Source organism: Piliocolobus tephrosceles, chromosome X (genome assembly GCF_002776525.5).
Source record: "Piliocolobus tephrosceles isolate RC106 chromosome X, ASM277652v3, whole genome shotgun sequence".
Classification (NCBI taxonomy): Eukaryota; Metazoa; Chordata; class Mammalia; order Primates; family Cercopithecidae; genus Piliocolobus; species Piliocolobus tephrosceles.
Window position 1 is genome coordinate 77,526,333 of NC_045455.1, and position 22,437 is coordinate 77,548,769.

Below are 22,437 nucleotides of genomic sequence, written 5' to 3' on the forward strand. Positions count from 1 at the left end.
TCTGTCAAAAGATAATTGTACAGAAACGCTCAGATTGTTCAGAGCTACTTTCTGGGGAGTCAGAGCAGCACAATAAAGGGTGATGTGAATGCATTTATTGTGCACCAAAGCTATGAGCTGAACTTAAAATAGTCTATTAGTATCTACACAGCGGGGCAAACCCAATTTATGAATGGAGTCTAATTTTACTTAGACTGCCAGCCATCATGGCTACACAAAGATTCAGTTTATTAGAAAGGTAGGCACGCAGAAGAAAACTGTATAGACCAGAAAATCCTCATTTTCCAGAACTGTCAAATACAATAAAGCAAAATGATTTTTTTGGATTATTTCTTTCTTGTAGCTCAGTTCCATAAAAATACAATGAAACCTGTTTCTCTTCATAATTATTTAGCCCTATTCTCTTTTGTTAGAGGTCAAGCCCAGAAAAAGAAAGGATATAAAGATATTGAGTGAACTATTTTCCCTTTCCCAATCTAACATAAGCTGGCAGAAAAATAGCTTATTTTTTATTTGACTCTCCATGTTACTAAATTGGTAATATGGAGAGTCAAATAAAAAATAAGCTCTTTCTAGTGAAATGTCCCTTATTAAAAAAAAAAAAACAAATGAAGTTAGACGTGGGATTTTACCGACTGCTACCTTATCTGCCTTATTGATACTCAAAGCACGGTGCATCACCGTTAGTAAAATTGCATAGCCAATACTTATTAAACATAATTAACATGTCCAAAACGTAAATATGAAAGTGAAGTACCTCTTCTGACCCTATTAAAAGGGTTTCTCACAGTACCTAGGAAAAAGCTGTGAAAAGAGAACTGCCTGCTGAATGAATCATCTGCAATTCAATTTGCACAATGGAAGCAAAGCAGAGAAAGAAAGCATTATTCGTATGCTCTTTAAGGAAAACTTTACTTAAAATGAACTCAATAGGGTTTCCTTTTAATTTTACTCTTATTATTTTGCATTTTCTCTGAGAGTCTGCATAATGATAATTTTGTGGATTATGAGATGAAGCTGAACAATTATCAAGCCCTCATGGAGACAATCGAACATGTATAATTCATTTGGGATTAAGGGCTTCAGTGGTAACAGGGAAGCACGCTGAAATGTGTGAAGATGGAAAGTCTACCTCATTTTTGTGTGATGAGTGGTTGTTGAAAGATAATGGGGCTTACCAGGATGTGACAGCACAAATAAGCCATGGAACTGAGCCTCTGTCTTGAAGTGCACGGCCAAGCGCCCCTCATCACCGATGCGCATGCTGGTTGGATAGAGAGAGCCTATAATGGAGAGAGTATCAAGAATGACAATATGTGTAGCCAGAGACCTCTTATATACAGATTCCTTCCAAAAATTAATTCACGTTTGACTTGTCTTTAAGCATTCTGGGCAAAGCGTATTATCAGAAGAAGTCTGAATAATGGAGGCAGAAGTATCTTCATTTTCTTTTCTAAGCAGAAAAGGGAGCCAAAATGAATTGTTAAGTAACATGAGTGAAGTCACTATGAAATACACAGATCAATTAAAATAGATCAAGTTTTTTTTTTAATCTGAATTTACAAAAATGAAGCTGTAAATTGAAAAGCATTACAAAATTGTCAAAATGATGGAGATTCGGACATGTAAATACAAATAGGTTTGAGTTATCTAGAATTATTCCTAATTTTATAGACTTAAAGAAAGCTCTGAAGCCTTCCCAAGAAACTTAGCAGTTTGATAAAATTTGGCTCCAGAAATCAGAAGCAAACAAGAGATCCTATGTGGAGGTTGGGAACCACAGAAAAAGCCTCATTAAGATTAACTTAAATATACATCTAAAAGAAGACATGGACTTAAAACATTTGAAATAATTAGGAATCATAACTCAGGGTGATCATATTACCTGTCACATAGCTCTAAAATAGAAACTATTCAAAATGAAACATGGAGAAAAAAGACAACAACAAAATGAACAGAGCATAAATAGGTTTTAATCTGCTTAAGAGAGTAAATTTACATTTGAGGTGTACAATTAACTCTGTTTTCCTGCTGGCTGATAAAATGTAGTACTGGCATGACACTGCAGATGTTTGTGGAATCAGAACAGTAATATATGTCTGAAAAAGAAAAAGCACGCATCCTACTAATGGATTTATTAGATTGATGCTTGTGAACTTTGAACTATGAGTCTAACATGGAGATTGAAACCAAGTTTTGCAAATGCTTGTGAACTCGAGCTAGTGACATTCACAGAGTTTGCAGACATTCAGCTAAAGTATCCCAGAGTAACAGAATTTTAAATCAGAAGGACTATTAGAAGTTTTGTCTATCATTCAGAAAAAATTAAGTCCCAGAAAGATTAAGCAATATGCTTGAGATCTCACAGCCTGTTAGTTGTAGAGTCATGACTAGAATTCAGGCCACAATTTGTATTTAATTTAAATGCACCTCTTTTTTTCTGAAATAAAAATGTGTAACTTTTTCCCATGGTCATTTCTTGTTTTCGTCGGAACTTCCTCTATCCATTTTCTAGAATCCAGAAAAATATATATGTTGTGTTATGTAACATGTAAATAATTAATCACCTAAAATAGATTGCAAGGATAAAATATGCATGAAATATATAGTTATATTTAATAATCCCATATTACACACATTTAAAGCCCTAATATGATTTAAAGTTTTTTTGATGAAAAAGGTGAAATTATCTTATTATAGAATAGAAAAAGAAAATCTACTGAAAGTTGCTTGTACTACTTTTAGCAATGGCAAAAAAAACCTCTTAAACAATCTAAATAGGTTACAAAACTATAGAGTGTTCCAAGTCTTCGGAACTCACCTTGAAGTTCAGCCTCTGGGGGGCTGCCAATTCCGTCATTCCACAAGATGGCAGTGTCGTACACAAAAGTTAGACGAAGCTCTGACTTCAAGTCAAAATGCTGCCAGCCTCCTACCCCCACGGGGGAATGGAACACGTAGGAAACATACAGAGGGACTCGAAGGGTCACATAGGACTGCACTAGGTTTAGGACCTAAAACAATAAAATTACATCTATCAACACGACTCAGTGTTAACTAAATGAGCCTCATTTTGTACAAGCCATTTTCTCCTTTCGCTTAACTGAAGATTTTGAGTAATCACTGAGAAGAGGAAATCATAGCATTTTATAACACAGTTTTTCCCTTACTTAATTTTGGATCGATTAAATAGTTGTTACTAACTACCTTTATTGGCAACAAAGGATATGTACCAGAAATCCTTAAGACAGTGCATTATTTTCAGCATACTATACTTACAAAATCCTCTTCACTTTAGAGCAGTTTTATGAAGATAGTTTACATACCATATAATTCACCTATTTAAAGTAAACGATTCAATGGTTCTTAGTATATTCAAGGAGTTGTGCAACCAACACAATCAATTCTGGAAGATTTTCATCGCCCCCAAAAGGAAGCCTGTACTTACTAGCAGTCACCCCCTAATCCCTCCTCCACGCCAGTCCCTGGCAACCACTAGGTCTTTATGTATTTGTCTATCCTGGACATTTCATATAAATGGAATCATACAAAATGTGGTCTTTTGTGATAGATTTCTTTCATTTAGCGTAATGTTTTCAAGGTGCATCCATGTTGGAGCACGTTTCAATACTTCATTCCCCTGTTACTGAACTGCATCCCATTGCATGCACGCATTACATTTCATTTATCTATTTATCACTTAACGGCCATTTGGGTTGTTTCCAGTTTTTGGCTATTATAAAAAATGCTGCTATGAGCTACTTTTTTATTAAAGGAATATGAAACATAGATCTGGAAGCAAATATATTTACTAATGATGTATAACATTTATAATATCTCAAGAATAATTAGTTGAAATGAAGTGTCTTGCCTTGAATTTTATGTTTTCCTCTTTGTGGTATTTAGTAGATGGGTTGGGAATAGTGGAGGATAAACTAATATTTATTTATTGAGTACTTACCACATTTCAGAAACTGTACTAGTTTCTCAATAAACACTATTTAATATTTTCAGTCTCCACCATAATTATATTTGCATGTATGGATGGATAGTTGGATAGTCAGTGGATTACAGATAGAAAGAAAAGAAGATAAAATTAAGACTCAAAGGAAAAAGGCACATGTCCCGCAGTATTCTCGAAGCCTCCTGAATGGCTCGGACAAGATCACAACTCAGCTTCTGGCCCATGTTTTTTCCTATTCTGTCATACTTCATCATATTCCAAACAAAGATGAAGGCAGTCCTAAGGTCATCTAACAAAGGTTATCATATTTAATTCTCAAAATAGCTCTGCACGATAGTAGGACAAATACAACCAGCCTCTCCTACACAAGAGGAAAGGACTTAGGTCAGATCACACTCCATAGAAGTTTCAGTCAGGCTGTCTGATAATGATCTAGTTCTTCTTCCACACTGAGCTCACAACAAGAATCACAGGCATAAGTTAGCAAATAATTTAAACCACGAGAACTATAAATTAGAACATTCTTATGAAGTTAAAAGTAAACTGCTCATGTCACAAAAATGATGACCTGAATCCCTAATAAAAATACATAGAAAAGAACCATCAACCAAACAAGTGATTTTATTCTTAACTGTATAGTATAGTAGCTAGCAGTCCCTATTACCTGCTAGCCTGGCCAGCAGGAGAGGTACTTTGCATTAAAAGTCCTTTGAGACAGTAGTTTCTATGGGCAGCTGTTATTACTTCATTGAGCAATTGATTTTGAAGTGCAGTGAAATGGACAGTGATTAAGTCAATCCACATGCCACTAGTCCTTAAGATTAATATTTTACCTTACACTTTTAATAAACCATGATTTTAAAAACTAATTAGGCTTTAGGCATAGATTCCCAATTGAACTTTATAGGTGCTAAGAATACTCTTTTCCAATATTATACTCTATCCATCAAATGTTACTGAGTATGCTATTTTGGAGGGAATTACTAATATTCACTTCCTAAGAATAAGTTACTTGGAGTACAGCTCCCCGACTAATTCTTGTTTGATTTTATTTGATGTTGTGCTAAACTAGAGTTTGATCATTTTTGGACACAGAATCAGCATTCCATTGCATTTTCTTAATACCCATGGCTAGGTCTTCTTTCTGTCTACTTAGAATCTGTACCTAGAGGAACTGGAGCCTAAATGAAGCTACCTTGACCATCTAGATCACCTACCTTCTTCAAAAGTGAAGAGTGCAATGCAATCATTCAACTTTTAGATGTCAACTTAAAAAGCACTTAATTTTCTTTCAGCCTATCTCACAGGACTTTTCAAGGTATTTGTTTATAATGAAAGAAATATCTGTCAAATGTTAACGAAACCGAGACACAATGAGTGATTTCATATGTCCTCACTGCTGTTTGAAGTTTCTTCATCAAAGGCAAGCAATACTTTAAATTCCATATTTAAAAGGAAAGTATAAAATGCAAATACCACGGAAAAAGTAAGACACTGTCAAATTTATTCTACTACACACTGGGGTAAGTATATATCTTGCAAAATAATTTAGAGTGGCTTACATATAAAAGAAAATCAGTGTACAAAGTATAAAACAGTGGGATGGAAAAATAACCTCTTAAGTATATTCCAGCCTCAAAGTTTCATATTCCTAAATCAAATGCACAGTAAATAGAGGCATAATTATTCCTCAAAGCAACTAAGAAAAAAATTTGTTTACTTTTCCAAAATTATGCTATGTCTTCTCATAAGTACATTATAATTTCATGTTTTAAGTGAAAACTATGATTGGGGTTGCGTTTCTGTAGCTTATTCATGCACATTGAACAATGGTATCAGTCGCTGTTTACCTTACAAATGGGAGAGTTAAGATTCTACGTTGCAAACCAGAGAGCCAGGACAATAAAAGGTCAAATGATCTGCAGTCTTCAAGTATTTTAAAAAATTGGTTTCAAGAGAAAAGCTACCAAACTATTCGATAGTTCTAAGAACTTTATTTAGCTTTAATAACCATTTTGCCTCTAAAGTGTTTTTTATTGTGTATCCAAACAACTTTAAATTTTGTTTACAAAATATGTGTCACACATAAAGGTAGAGTGGAATCATTTAATTCATCTCTATTTTGCTTTACTTGCTATTTATCTGTGTTTATATTTTAGAAACTAATAAAATCATTTTAGAGTCAAATATCATTAGAGAAATTCCAAATTTGTTTTTCTTGGCAAGTAAAATTCTTCACTTTTATGAATGATGATCTGACTACTTTGTTGCTCTGTAAGCTTCTTGTCTGGTGTCCTCATGAGCACTTGGTATATTCCCTGGCACAGAGTAGGTGTTCACTGAATATTTCTTTAATGAATGAACATACAAATAAATGAGATGGCAAAATCATATATAGTTTTAATAACAGCTAAAGCTAGATGTAGCCTAGCTGCATAAAAGTCAATCACACTTCATTGCTGTTAACAGATAACTCTCCTGTTAACTAATAAGGTAAATCATCTGAATTGGGAGGTTGGAGAAGGCAGAAAACCCTTACAGAGTGTGTTAGATTTTCATTTACAGAGAAAAATGCAGGAACTTGACAATATTTTACGGTAGTAGCTTTAGCTACAAGAACACATGTAAAAAATCAATTATCTATCATGTTGTTCCTAGCAAAAGCAATTACCAGTTGATAAAATGTGTTTGCACAGTGATTACCTTGAGCTAAGATGCCAAATTTGGGAAGGACTAGAGGAGGGCAAGTAATGTCTGCTAGGCGCTTGGCCTGGGCTCTGTGGGATTGAGGACAAACAGACGTGGGTCAGCACCGGCTTGCTGCAGGGGCTGTTTGTTGAGGTGGTCAATAAAACCACGAAGCCTCTCACAAGCACAGGGAGTCTGTGCTGATGGTTTGCTTTTTATTTTTCTCCATTTTTCCATCCTTAATGCTGAAATGCAAAAGTTTGGAAGGCCCTCATGACATTCTAAAATAGAGTGTAAAGTAGAATTTACCAGGCATTTACTTTGCTTTCCTTCAGGTGCCATCTCATGAAATATGCTTGCATTCAACACTGATCTGCCTGTATTCAGATGAAGCTGTTGACCACTGTTGTTAGGACATGGATTTGCACCGTTTTACAAACAGAGGGTGTGGATGTAATCTGGCATGTATTTTCATGAATGCTGTCAGGCAGCATATTTGTACCAAGAACAAAGGAAAAAGTTCATCTGGGTTTCTTGCAATTGAATCTGTGACCATATCCATTCCTCACATTCACTCACATTCAATTTAATGCCCAGATAAGCATTATGATGTATTTAACAGCTTAAGTTTATAAGCTACATGAACCTGGGCTGGTTATTTGAATTCTCTTTGCTTCAGCTTCCTAATCTATAAACAAACAACAAACAACAACAACAAAAAAACAAAGAAAAAAGGCAAAAATAGTACTTATCTCAAAGGATTGTTCTGAGGCTAGAATGAGTTGAAATATACAAAGTATTTAGAAGAATGGCAGGCACGTAGTAAACGATAAATAAATGTAAGCTATTACAATTATCATTGTTGTTGCTGTTATTGTTAGTACTATTATTATTTTGTTCTCTTCATTATAAGCCAAAGCTAATGGAGGAAAATTAGGGCAATATCTCAGAGGGTTGAATTTCTTCTACTTTAATTTTTATTTTCTTCTCCCTCACCTATGTGTAAATCATATATGTGTGTATGTTGAGGTGAGGGTGTAGGAGAATATCAACAGCAAGGGGAAAAGTAGAAGCTTAACCTCAAGGAAGAAGGTAGAAGAAAATGGGATGGCCATCTGTGATGGTTAATTTTTGGTTTCAGCTTTACCAGATTAAGGGATACTCAGAGAGTGGGTAAAGCATTATTTCTGGGTGTCTCCATGAGAGTGTTTCCAGAAAAGATTGGCATTTGAATCTGTGGACTGAGTAAGGAAGACCCATCCTCACTTAGTGTGGGTGGGCACCACCAAATCGGCTGAGGCCTAGACAGAAAAAAAAAAAAGGAAAAGAAAAGGACAAAAACAGTACTTATATCTCAAAGGATTGCTGTGAATTCTCTCTCTCTCCTGGAGCTGGAACACTCTTCTTTTCCTTCTCTTGGATATCAGAACTCCAAGTTCTCTGGTGTTTAGACTTGGGGACTTTACCTGGGTTCTTAGGCCTTTGGCATCTTGGAGTGGGCCTGCCATGGAACTGTTCAGTCTTTATGATCTCAAGAGCTAATTCTCACAAGGAATCCCTTCTCATCTACCTATTCTGTCTCTGGGGAGAACCCCGACTAACACAATACCTCAAGCTTCACTCCAAGAGAGTAAGCAACATGTTTTATTAAATTCTATTACCATTTGATTTACAATAAGGATTTTAGAATTTTATAACAAGATCCTAAAATCTCAATGATTTACTCTGAATCTGGTCATCACTCTGATATTGATCATCATGGTTATGCTATTAAATTTATGTTTAACAATGCAAAAGCAGAAGTCTTTCAGAAGGAACTCATACAAGTTAGCCATCTTCCTTAAGAAAGTAGCGCAAAATATTAAGAACTGAATTATGTTGTAATTCTTAGATTGTACTCTCTCCTAATATGGAACGTAAGCTTTTCTAACTGAAAACCTACAATTGCTGATTTTCACCTAATGGAGTAGAATCGTTGTCAGCTCCAATAGAGAAGCAGAGTAATGACTTTTCTAGCTGGCAGAAGTCACAGGAAGAAAAAAAATACTGAACACAAATAATTTGATACAGGAACTGGAATTTAAAAAACTTAGCAAAGTATAGTCACTTTAGCTAATCTAAATTTTATAGTAAGATTTGATTTGAAGAATGAACACAGTAGAGGGCGTGCTTTGCATTCAAAACAAAACAGCCTTGCTACATTAAAATGTGGACAGATATCATAGGATAAAGCTTAGGCATGCAAGTGCAGGGTTTTTACTATTGATAGAAAACGCTACCTGGGTAACATGTACAAAAGATGGAGAAGTGCTGCCACTTTGTGGAGAAGATAGAAAACATTGTTAAAGGTAAAAACACTATGAACTAGATGAGCTCCACAGAGAAGCTCAATAGCATGAAGTGATTTTTTTTTTTTATTTTTTTAAAATTTTTTTTAGATGAAGTTTCACACTTGTTGCCCAGGCTGGAGTGCAATAGCGTGATCTCGGCTTACCACAACCTCTGCCTCCCGGTTCAAGCTATTCTCCTTCCTCAGCCTTCTGAGTAGCTGGGATTACAGGCATGTGTCACCATGCCTGGCTAATGTTTTTTTTTTTTTCTTTTTTTTTGTTGACGGAGTCTCGCTCTGTCGCCTAAGCTGAAATGCAGTGGTGCGATCTCGGCTCACTGCAACCTCCACCTCTCGTGTTCAAGTGATTCTCCTGCCTCAGCCTCCTGAGTAGCTGGGGTTACAGGCACCCGCCACCACACCCGGCTAATTTTTGTATTTTTTTTTTAGTAGAGATGGGGTTTCTCCATGTTGGTCAGCCTGCTCTTGAACACTCGACCTCAGGTGATCTGCCAGCCTCAGCCTCCCAAAGTGCTGTGATTACAGGTGGGAGCCACCGCGCCTGGTGTATGAAGTGATTTTAAAAGGAATGAGAACTATGATGTAATCCTATTTCTATATCCAATTTTGTTTATGCCAATAGATGCTGTGATGTAAGCAAGAATCTGAGAGAAAAGCAACCAGAAAGGAAATGGAAATAATTTAGTAAAATGGAAATAATTTAGAAATAATAATTTAGTAAATAAATTGGAAGCAGCTTTGTATAGAAGACCTGAAGGAACTAGAGATACCTGATCTGTAAAGAAAAAGGCTAAGGTAGATTTGTTAACATGAGCCTTTATTTTTCTTATGGGGATTGAATCTTTATTTTCCCATGTTTCTTTCAGGTGGCAAAAACAGGTTAGGAAAGAGGAATCTACAGGACAAACACTTATAAGTGTTTAAGTAACTTGCTCAAAGACATATAGCTAGAAAATATCAGAGCCAAATTTTGGTCAGCATTTGCTTGATTCTAATATCCAGATTCCACCATCTTATACTGCCTCTCTATTGCTATTTCTATTGGCATTTTTAGCAATCTCTGCGAGTTAATAAATATTGCTGCTTTTTGACAAGCTGGCCATGGTCATGTCTCACCACCTCTGAGTCCAGTTCAACATCAACACCAGCTGAGCTTGTCGAAGTCCACAGCTTTACTCTGGGATTACCTCATACTAGTTATCTAGTTTTTCCTTGCTACTGGTTGTTGTATATTTCAACACCTTATAAATATAGCACAAAAAATGCAGCCTCACTTTAGCTCAATCTGGAAGGGCATTATATAGTCTGTATACCATTCAACACTTCAATGCATCAACCCACTTATGTAACTCCTTGTTTAGTTCAGGTAAGTTACAGCATTGATTTTAGTTCAAATACTCATAACAATTTTAAATCGTGCCCTACATATTTTAGGTTCTCTATTGTAACCCTGAAGAAGATCTTGCTTCCTTACCATGTTAACAACTTTGTTGCTGATGATGGGGTAGGGGTGAGGATTGTGTGTGTATGTGTATTTTATGTGTGAATGTCTGTGTAGTATGAAGAAGAATCAGTAACTGTAGAGTGAAAATAAAAATAAGCTTTTAATAAAAACACTTTTGACTATGTTAATAATAGATAAATGAATCAAAAAGCAAGAAAGAGGAGAAAAACAGAAAGAAAAGGAAGGAGAGTAAAAAAGGAGGCTAGAAGAAGAGAAAATTTTATAAAAGTAAGAGAAGAAGAAAGTTACAAAAGAGGGAGAAAAATTAGACTGACTCCCAGGATTGTAAAACCTCATTTTAGGTGGCTACAACATCACAGGCATCTATACATAAACACAAAAAACTGATAGTGTATACTTTGAAGAGAAGTCAGTATTTGGATTTTTACAATATCAGAGTAGATTTGAGCTTAAGGCAATAATTATACAGCATTCTTTTGACATAGATATAATATCTCTAACCCATTGTCAAAAACCACATATATTCTGGTCCATTGTTCAGAAATAGACATGGGTTTTAATACCATGTCAGTTAGCAGTCCCCTGTTGTCAGTAATGACCTACACCACCAAGATGGAAAACTGGAGTTGGGACTTAGTACAAATCTAATGTGACAAAACAAACCAATTGGTTTGTACAGTGACCAAACTTAGGTGTTATAAATCTGTACCTGTCCATCCGTTCCAATGGTGCCACCACAGTCAGCAAGGAGTTCTGACATGTCATAGTAGCTAACGAACTCCCATAAACAGGCCTCTAGGTTCAGGTTCCGGTAGAAGCGTAAGGTATTGGAACCTCTGATAGACAAGCTGTACTGGTAAGGATATGTCTCTCCAATTATTTCCGGATTTTTGGTAGCATCAGTCAAGAAACCATAATGAGTCTTCACTTCAGTATAATCCAGGAGGTTGGAGCACTTGTGGTTTCCAACTCTTGTGCCGTCAGGGCTGAGGGTGAGCTCAAAGTTGGAAAGCTCTCTAGTGGAGATCACAGGGAGCATGCCTAGGGTAAATCAAAATCACCGTTAACATTCTTTCAAGTAGCCAAGAATTTTGAACACTTTAAAACTTCTTTATCTCTTGAGAAAACAACTGTCATAAAATACCGTCCAGCAGTGATGACCAAAGTGGTGTCCAGGCCCAGTGATGCGGCTCATGCCTGTAATCCCAGCACTTTGGGAGGTTGAGGTAGATGGATCACCTGAGGTCAGGAGTTCAAGACCAGCCTGGCCAACATGATGAAACCCTGTCTCTACCAAAATTACAATGGCTGGGCGTGGTGGCGGGTGCCTGTAATCCCAGCTACTTGGGAGGCCGAGGCAGGAGAATTGCTTGAACCCGGAAGGCAGAGGTTGCAGTGAGCTGAGATCGCATCACTGAACTCCAGCCTGGACAACAAGGGTGAAACTCCATCTCAAAAAAATCCCCACAAAAAACAAAAAAATTAAAAAGTGGTATACTAAGAATCCTGGGGTTCCCCAGGAAAATTTCAAGAGATCCATGACTTAAAAGCTATTTTCATAATGATACTAAGTTATTATGTGACTTTGCCACCCACATTCTCTCACAAGTGTGGTTTTTTGGAGACTACAAGATATGATAAATTGCACCAGATTGAATGCAGAGGCAGAGAATCCAGTTATCTTCTATTAAGTCAGACATTAATGATACCTTCAAGAATATAAAAGTACCACTCAATTTTTTTTTTTGTTTTATAACATAGTTTTTTTAAAGGATGTATTTCATGTTAATATGTAATGTATTTCTTTTTGTTATTTTTAAATAAGTGAATAAATATTTAACAATTCCTCGGTTTTAATTTAAAATCCAATAAATATTTATAGATGTCACCCACACAAACAAAATCTCTTTGAGATCTTCAATAATTTCTAAGATGTCCTGGATCATAAAAGTTGAAAACTGGCCATGCATGGGGACTAAGCACTTCGGGAGGCCAAGGCGGGCGGATCACTTCAGGTCAGGAGTTCGAGACCAGCCTGACCAACATGGCAAAACCCCGTCTCTACTCAAAATACAAAAATTAGCCAGGCATGGTGATGCACACCTGTAATTCCAGCTACTCAGGAGACTGAGGCACGAGAATCGCTTGAACCCTGGAGGTGGAGGCTGCGGTGAGCTGAGGTCGCACTACTGCACTCTAGCCTGGGTAACAGAGTGAGACTCTGTCTCAAAAAAAAAAAAAAAAAAAAAGGTTGAAAACTACCACCATTATATAAGTAGAGGCTAAAGACTGAAAATTTGTTCTGTAAAGGTTCAAATAGTAAATATTTTAGCATTGTGGTCCCTGAGGTCTCTGTTGACTGTTCAGTGCTGCCATCAGAGTGAAAGCCACTACTATGTGAAGGAATAAACCTAACCGTGTGCAATAAATTTATTACAGGCCATGGATTTGAATTTCATACCATCTTTATGTTTCAAAAGTAGACTTCTTGTTTTTCCTTTCTTTCCCCAAACATTTAAAAATATAAAATACATTCCTAGCTTGCAGACCATATGAAAACAGGGAGCAGACTGTATTTGGCCACAGGCCATAGCGTGCTGAGCCCTGGAATGAGCAATACAGCAAAAGACTATGAACCAGTTCTTCTCTTTGACCCTTTCCCACCTTTTCCTCTCAGATTCACTCGGAGCAAAACTCCGGCCCCACGGAAGAAGTGGTCAGCCTCAACGACACTTCTGGCAGAACTGTGGCTACTGAACATTGAACACTGCATTCAGAAAATGTAAAGCCAAGTCCTAGGAGTGGCAGAAGAGACCACCCTTTCTTTTAGGAAATAACTCTTATCGGTCTGTGTTTCCCTGATGGGTCCCTACTCAGCCCTTTGCAGCTCAAGTCACACCTCCACATGGACCTAGAGATTGGGTGGTTCAGGGACCAACATTATGCTATCAAGGAAGGAATGCAGATTCCTGACCACCTGCCCTTTCAATCCCCAGAAAATCTCAGGTTTTGATGGGCAGACACAGCAGATGTTCTTGTTCTGGGGGAGTAGATTCTACCTTGTCGCTCCTAATCATATTTCCTCTCCCTTAGCTACATAAAATATAACTAACATACCAAGTAATAAAATTAATACGAACAATGTGCTACAAGTGTAAAGTGAATTGAGTGGAAAATAACGTGAAAATGCCTTCTGCACATGGTAAAATATTCATGAAGTACGATAAAGTTATTGGCACACACATTCTGGTCACAGCTCCCTAGCCAGAGAAAATAAACACAATATATAATACCTGTTTGTTTCATTTTTTAATTATATTTACATATCTAGGAAATGTCTTAGTTACATGATAAATATTGAGAGAGACATAAAACTCCAGCTATAAAATTGCAACACATGTTGAAGGTAGGTACTAAGATATCAAATACTTTACTGTAACTTCAAGTTTACAATTGAAGATGCATTTGTACTCTTTCATAAAAGCTAGACTATGTACCAGTTTTGTTTTATCATGTCTGGATATGTATTACATCTATCTAACTTTAAAGAATGCTTACATTGCCATAGTTATAAAAACTGTGTAGAACAAAGCTAAAAAAGTTGAAAGAAGCAGAAGGACTTGAAGTTCAAGTTGCAAACTGAACATTTGTTGAAGCTTGGTTATTTAGAAGATGAAGGAAAATACACCAGGTAATGAGGAGTCCCAAACAATTCCACAGATTTGCTTACCCAGGTCACCTACCATCTATGTGTGGCATTGTGACAGTGAGCTTGATAAGGTTTGTGTAGTCTGGGTCCTCAGGGCCTGTGTAGCGCAATTTAGCTGAGAATGGCTCTGCCCCAACTACCCCAGGTACACGGGGCTGACAAAGACCTTGAAGAAAAAAAAAAAAACATATTTATGCGAAAAGAAGGTAATAATACCTAAAGAATGTTTTAAAAATAGGAGCTATTATTTTTCTATGTACTTTAAACTTCTCTGTGGAGTAGGGCATGGCTAAGAGTTTATATCATGTCACAAGGAATTAGAAGGCCACAGGGTGAGAAGTAATCACAGCAGTTTAGTGGCCACTTGACAATTTAGGGATTGTTCAAACTTTGAGAAAAAATAGTTACCATTCAATGTAACTTAATGTGTGCTGGTTATTCTAAGTCGTGGTCATATTCACAAAACCATTTAAATATAAAGTATGAACAGATACAGTAAAAATGATTGAAAGTCAGTAGGATAAAAGTAAATGTAGTTAAACTAAGTAAATTTTATTTTTACTGTAGAATAATATACTTATCATTAGTTATGTTTATACTACTTATAAGTGAACAAAACTAAAACTGCTCATTTTAGGAACAAAAACTAAAGTCTCCTTAAAAATCAGAGAGCAAACTGTGTACAGTAGAGTTTTCTCTATATATGTATTTTTTTGCAGTATGTGTATTATACATTATACTCCATTTTATATTCATCTCTCTTTCTCTCTCATATCTCCCAGTGACCTTCAAGAATTTGGACATGAAACTCTTTCTCCAGTATTTCCTTTAAGAAAACAGTGGGTTTTTTATTTGAACATCATGAAAGGGACCAAGATGCTGAATTATAATTTGAAGAGAACTTGGAAAGATACAATTGCTTATCTATTAGTATAAAACAGAGAAAATAGACAAATATTTACTAGAATAGCAACGAAATCAGAGGCAGGCCCCAGCATAGAGGCCGTCTGATTTATGAAAAGAGAGAATCATTTTAAGGCATTATTTAAATATTTGATGCTGAATATACAATAGTCGCAGATGGGACATATGACCTCTCTTTATGCAGCAAATTTACTTTTGAATGCAGTATGCAAATGGATGATTTAGAAATAGAATCATATATATGCAACCGTTTTTAAGAAAAATCTCATTAAAAAATTATTCTGCAGTGAAGGATTTATTTATACCGTGGATTTCCTGTCTTTCCAATGTCGTCCCCAGCCACGTCCTATTCTCCATCCCCAATGTGCCTTTGCTCCAGCCTTAAATACAGTCTCTTTTAATACCAAGGTGTTCATTTGCACATACCCCTCTACCCGGATTGCCCTTCCCCTCCCGTCCCCAGCAAAATCCTAGTCACCCAACAACCAGCTGAGCTCCCGGCACGGCATGAGCTCTGTTCAGATCTGAGCCTTGCACACCATTTCGCCTTGTTTCCTGGTTTTTCCTCCTCTCCCTCTCAGAAGCTTCCCCATTTCTCTGCTTGCCATTCCCAGAATATCTCACATTCTTTCTTGCTTTTACGAGTTGTTGCTCATGCTTGGTTTCCTCTACTCTTTCCAGATTCAGCTTGAGCCTCCCCTCTTTGATGAGCCTTTCCTGACCCACTCAGGGTAAAACTAATCACTTCTACCTGTGCATTCCTGTGCCCTGTCTAGACTAAAATGTGTCGGCATCTTCAACTGGACCAAGCAATTCTCAAAAGCGGGGATCCTGTATTCTTTATTTTATTGCCAGCAAAAAGCATTGTGTCTGGCATATAATAGGTACTTAAAGGTGGAATGAATATTTTGTTTTCTAATACATAATTTTGTAAAAATAGATTTTAATTTTTAACTACTTACAAAATACATGGAATATGTGGGACATTTGGAAGTCTTAATAACCAGAAAGTAGACATTTGTAATATTCCACAGTATTCCAGTGATCTTCAGGGGAAAATGGCAATGACTGACCTTCTTCTCTGCTGATGGTTACAATAGGGCTCACGAGCTCCAGGCCTTCATCCCCGTTGGTGTTCACAGCACGAGCCGCGCACTGCACCCGGGAGCCAGGCTGAAAGTATATAGAGTCCAACGTGACCATCTTGGATGATGTAAAAAAGGTGTCGAAGTCCACTTCTCTCATAGGGCTGGTCACACCATCAGGGCCCGCAGGTGCACTAGTCAGCCACCGGTACCGGGTCAAAGTGTCATTGATGTTCTCACTTGCACAGATAGAGCCTGTTTTATCGTAGTCTGAATATTTGGGGTTGCAAGCCTATGGAAAACAAATGACTGTGTTAGGAACAGAGTGTAGAACAGTGTGGAACGCATTCTTCTCCTGTTCTCTGTCATCGAGTTTTCACTGCTCGATGGGGGAAATTGGGATTTCCCCAATTTCCACATGCTGTTCATACAACTTCCGAATTTTGATTCCCAGCCATGATAGTGTTTATAAATGCTGATCTTGCATTTCAAACAGCTTATTGGATGTTTCTATTTCTAACTTAATACGTGTAAAATTGTTATTTATATCATAATGTCTTGAATCATGTTTGCCAATTATCCTTATTCTCTCTTATTTCCTCCCTCCCTTCCTGTCTCTCATCTTACCCCCCTTATCCAGTGAGTCAGGAACTCGGCTGATTATTCTTTTGCAATGTTGCTTAAGTTGATGCCTTCCTTTCCACTCCCAGCAGCACTTCTCTGTCTAATTCAGGGTCTTTTCTTCCAGTCCACTGACACACGACTGCCCTGTTAACCTGCCAGCTTAACCCCTCTGATCATTCTCCTGTGTAAGAACTCTTCACTACACAACAAATGAAGTCCACATTTCTTAATATGACATTGAAAACTCCCTATACTTTGACACCAAATTATCTCTGCCTTGTTGACTCAATTAACATGCATTGTGTATCTTTTATATATTAGTGATTATAGAAGTGCTGTTGTGATATAAAAATAGGTAAGTCATAATTTTAGCTCACAAGGAGCTTACAATTTAGAGTCAAGAAAAGGTAAATTTTAAAAGTAGTGATAATTTGCTATTTCTTATGCTCTTTGTTTCTAGCTGTAGCTCATGTTGCAATCCCTTCTTCCTAGAATGACCTTCCCTTATCAGACTTGCATCCTAAACGATCAAAATTCCACCTGACCATCCCAATCTCCCCTCATATATGGACCCGCAGCTCTGACTTCCAATTTGTATCATTTTCATGATAGTGGTTATATCTTGCCTTATATTAGAGTTACCAATTCCTATATTCTTTTCTTCATCTATAAATATCTTGAATGCAGACCTCATATCTTATTTATTTTTCTATTGGTGACAGACTGAGATAACACACTGTGTACACATCAGTTAATGAACCTTTGCTGGGTGAAGAAAGAAAAAATGGGAGCTTTATTTGACTAGTGTTATATTTGCAAAGTTCAAGGCTTTAATTAAACCATGCAGTATTTTTCTACTTTCATTTCCTCATAACAAAGCCAATGCTATATTGATTACACTTTAAAGTTATTTGAAGTAATTATCTTACAGTTTTCCTCAATTTTGTGAATCTCCTACTCACTGTGATACAGATGACAGGATAGCCTGACACGGGTCCAGCACTCTCCTTAGCTTTGGAAGTGTCGTCATACATCAACAGGGATACAATTTGAGGGACAGAAGGAAAAGTGACATCTGCCATGCTGCTCATTTCTTCTATATACACAATGGCTTTGGTCACCTAGAAGGAAAAGATAATGATCACTGATTAGTGAAATATTAAACTTTTGATGCTTCTACCATACAGGACAATACTCACGATTCCTGGCAAACCCACGGCCTCGTTATGATGCAAAGTGTCATACTCAGAGCCCCTGGAGAGCAACTGGCCCTAAGTGGCCTGGTGCACATGACCTTGGCACCTTGTTCACATCTTATGGTTCCAGGGAGGGCAGCTGAGCCCAGGGCAGTCAATCCAAAGGTCGGCCAGCGGCCCACGAGGTGTTTGGACTCTCATTTTTTTTTCTCTCCAGTTGTGATGACAGTAACTAAACCTGTCTTGGGGTTGTGAAGGGAAATTTCATGAAGGAGTCAATTCTTTGACAGTGGGAGTAGAGCTGGAGGGCATTCTGAAGGAAGGAAGATCAGAGAGGTCATGGGATAGTGTGAGCCTGGGTGAAGCAGATGCCAGTAATAAGAAATTTTTTAAAGCAGTCAAGGGCAGAAGGCACCACCTGAAACCCAGGCAGGGGGAGAATTTGAGTTCCAGACAGAAGAGGAATCCATGAACACCTGCTGCTGGGCAAGGTGACAAGAACACCTTGCTGTGAACTTGCCCTGGCTCCCAAATAACCTTCCAATATCTGACTACATAGCATAGTTTCCCAAACTATCTTTACATGTATCTTTTTAAAAGAAGCTTTTATCACTGGAAGCAACTTGAGTGAATATTCTTTTCACCCAAAAGAATTTCATATGCTACTACATAAAAATAATAATAAAAGATTAATCTTATGTGATGAAGACACAAAACTATATTTGATAAAGATTGCCCATACTTGAATTTTAAATAACTTGATGAAAAGCAAGACACTGTAGTAGAAAAACCATCAAGCAGTAAAGATTACAAAATGATAAAAATATTTATGGAAAAAAGTTTCCCAGCTTAAACTCATACTAAAGTGAAACAAACAAAAAAGTAATACAGCAAATTTAAGCAAAGATATAAAAAATTAATACATTCCAAAAAGACATGTAGTTTTAAAAATTATTTCCCTTGTCAAGGTCAACATTCTGTGGAATTATGTTCATTTTGAGGAAAATCTGGTTAATGAGACAATATAGATTAAGTAAGTATAGACAACAAGACTTAGGACTGCAACATTTTGATCATGAGGCTGTGGACATCAAATTCTGATAAGGCCAGGGGAAACAGATCGTGATTTGGAGGATTAGCAAACTGCTTTGTGGGTTTGAATATGTTTTATGAGTTGTGACACTGAATTAATAGTTCCCTCTTTACTCTGAGATGCTACTTTCTCTCTGATGGTTAATCCCAAGGTCAATCAATTATTACTGACTGACATGGGGAAGGGAAGTGCACCGGTTTGGGGCTCAGTGACTTCAGTCCTTGAGTTTCAACACATGTTTTTCAGAGAAAAAGATAGGAATTTCTCGACTATGATCTAATCAGAAGAAAATATATTTAAGTGGTAAAAACAGATTATGCATATCTCTTTCATGTAAGGCTTGTACAAAGTCTCCTCATTTTATTGTACACTATGTGATTGCTTTTATGCATTTTCTCTGACAAACTGCTGGCCATGAATTTACATACACATTACATTACTTACCTGCGTCTCTGCTATCATATTTTCATCAGGTTTTAGGTGAACAGTGAAGGCTTCTCTCATCTCTCTCACCCCATCAAAGATAACTTCGACTTCAACCACATGCTGGGTTTCCCCTTCCTTAAACTCAATTTCTACAAATGCAAAATCACAGATTTAAATCGTTTGCATGTGAATATTAGAAGTTTCCTATCAAGCTTTTTTTTTGGTCTGTGGCCTGCAATGAGAAATACATTTTACACTGTGGTCCAGTATTTTTGGGTGTTTGTGAGAAACAAAATCAAATGTTTAACAAACACCACTAATTCTTACTCTATGCATTTTACTTTAATATTTTCTTGTTTCCCAAGACTTTATTTTTTCAATTTTTTTATTTCCATAGGATTTGGGGGGAACAGGTCGTGTTTGGTTGCATGAATAAGTTCTTGAGTGGTGATTTCTGAGATTTTGTTTCACCCATCACTTGAGCAGTATACACTGTACCCAATTTGTAGTCTTGTACCCCTCACCTCCCTCCCACCCTTTCCCTGGAGTCCCAAAGGTTCATTATATCATTGTTATGCCTTTGCATCCTCATAGCTTAGCTCCCACTTATGAGTGAGAATATACAATGATTGGTTTCCCATTGCTGAGTTACTTCACTTAGAATAACGGTCTCCAGTTCCATCCAGGTTGCCGTGAATGTGATTTTATCTGAAGAAAAATTTTAATAATAAGACATTGGTTTTTGGCCCACAGTTTGAAAATATGCTGAATTATGGAAGGGACAATCAGTAGTGCTAATATGGGGACATAATCAGAAAAATTAACATCTTATTCTCCAGAATTTCTAAACCAATAGGACTCAAGACAAATGAATATGATCACAGATATAATAGAGTGTGAATGGGATTTACATTATGTATATATGTAGAAGAGCCAGATAAATAACTGTTGAGTTTTTTATACAATATCAAATTATATTTCAAAAAAACTTCTTTGTGTTTTTCAGGGAAACGTGGACAAGTAACATTAGATAAATGCTAGTAATGGTTTTCTCTTCACCCTGTCCTTTCTCACTAAGAAAGAATTGCTTCAATGTCATGAAAGTTAAATCTAGAATCCTAAAAAAAATCAGAATTCTTTTCTTAACCACTCATTTCAAAATTACTAAAAATCATGAAAATTATCAGATTTTATTGAAGTCATAATTAAGCAACTGATCATACTGTAAAGCATGGATAAACTACTTTGTTGGTTTTACTATACCTTTTGAGATACTGTTTCAAAAGAGAAAATTTAAAGCCTATAAAATATAATTATCCCAATTAGAAGAGTCAACAGATGCCAGTTTCTGTTGTAGCTGCAGTTCAGTTATTATAATTCTAAATTACAAATCCTTTAGAGTCTGGAAGAAGAAAATGAATTGCCAGGGCACTTTCTTTTTTCTGCTTCAATTTTTAAATTATCAGGTATGAGGAGCAATTTTCTTCCCTTTATCTTTAAATAATTTTCTTTTTCTTTGTAACATTAGTTCTCTGTTTGTAGATACAGCAATTATTTCTATTAACCTTCACATATTATTTGAGCTTATCAGTCCCAGATTTCTTATACCCTGAGAGAACTTATAGTTCTTGTTCCAGAGAAGAAAATAGCCAATCATTTGCTTGATTTGACCTGTATGGTGTGACATTAAAAAATTGGTTTCTAACATTTAAATATCTGGGAATTTCATAGGAAAACAGAGATTTTTGAGTTTTTTTGGCACCTTTCTGCGTGGCAGGAGACTATGACCACTAGGCTATGATAATACAGGCTTTTCTCAGCCAGGAATGGGCTTGCTGGCTTAATGACATTAGAATCACTCCATTTTCTCTCATATTTTCCTTGCTTTACTCGTTTTCATTGCTTATCTTAGATGTGTAAACATTCAAGGTTTTGTAATGCCTTGAGTTATACAAACCAAATTTCTTAGAATTTAAAAAATTAAATATTTATTTTAAATATTTGTTATTGTTTTCTGATAGTATACTTGCTGGATGGTGGGCAAGTTTTCTCACTCACATTTATCTTTTTCTGTCACTTTAAACTATTTTAGTATGCAAAAAATTTCAACTTTTGTCCTATATTTAATTTTTTTCTGTTTTTTGCAAAGAACTCACTTCAGTTTGAACCTTTACAGGAGAAATTAGAAAACGTTTCAGAAAAATATTCCTTACATTTTTAGTATAAACATTATAAAACACATGTTGACATTTATTGGATAAAAGAGACCAACAGTTTTATTTAATATTTTAACTTTTTTCTGACTTTACTTTTCAGTTTACTACATAGCTATAATTTTGTTTCTGTTTAGCAAAAGGAATCATTTTACTCTGAAGAAAAACATTTTTTGTTAAAGATCATGTTATCAATATTTAGAAGATTCTTCTTTCATATAAAATCTGCTCATTATAGAAATACATTTTATATTTTATAATTCAGTAGCTAATCAGTTTTGTTTTCTGTTCTCTGGGATTATATGTGATTTATTTCAAATATATATTATGTTTTACATAGAGAATAATCTGGGGATAACTTTGAAGCTTGTATATTCTTTCCATATAGTGGTTGCAATTTGATACAAGCTCCTCTGTAGAAGATGCCATTTTTTATATTGCCTCACTAACTTTGTTACTGATTCAGGGATACCTATCAGTTGTTTTCTCAGCTTTGTTTGTAAATTAGATAACGATGAATGCCTGAAGGGCTAAGATCATCAAGAACAAATGACTCTTGATAGGGAGAAGTGGGAAAGTAGAAAACAGTGAATAATTAGACTCCAAACAATTCATAAACGTAATTTTGGACATAAAGTTACTTTTCTTTTGTAAGCAAGTAATTCAGAGAGAGAGCAACTGAAAGAGAACTGAGTTTTTT

At 36.3% G+C, this 22,437-nt stretch overlaps 1 protein-coding gene across 1 annotated transcript in view; it reads right to left on the reverse strand.

The window, feature by feature from the left end:
• Window positions 1-22,437, reverse strand: part of FREM2 (FRAS1 related extracellular matrix 2) — a 182,835-nt gene that overhangs the window by 5,153 nt on the left and 155,245 nt on the right. The window contains exons 12-18 of the mRNA XM_023208694.2: window positions 19,543-19,673; window positions 17,772-17,930; window positions 16,174-16,477; window positions 14,211-14,342; window positions 11,177-11,508; window positions 2,822-3,014; window positions 1,179-1,283 (exon numbers count right to left, since the gene is read on the reverse strand). Of these exons, the coding sequence (XP_023064462.1) occupies window positions 1,179-1,283; window positions 2,822-3,014; window positions 11,177-11,508; window positions 14,211-14,342; window positions 16,174-16,477; window positions 17,772-17,930; window positions 19,543-19,673 (1,356 nt within the window). The remainder of the gene's footprint in view (window positions 1-1,178; window positions 1,284-2,821; window positions 3,015-11,176; window positions 11,509-14,210; window positions 14,343-16,173; window positions 16,478-17,771; window positions 17,931-19,542; window positions 19,674-22,437) is intronic.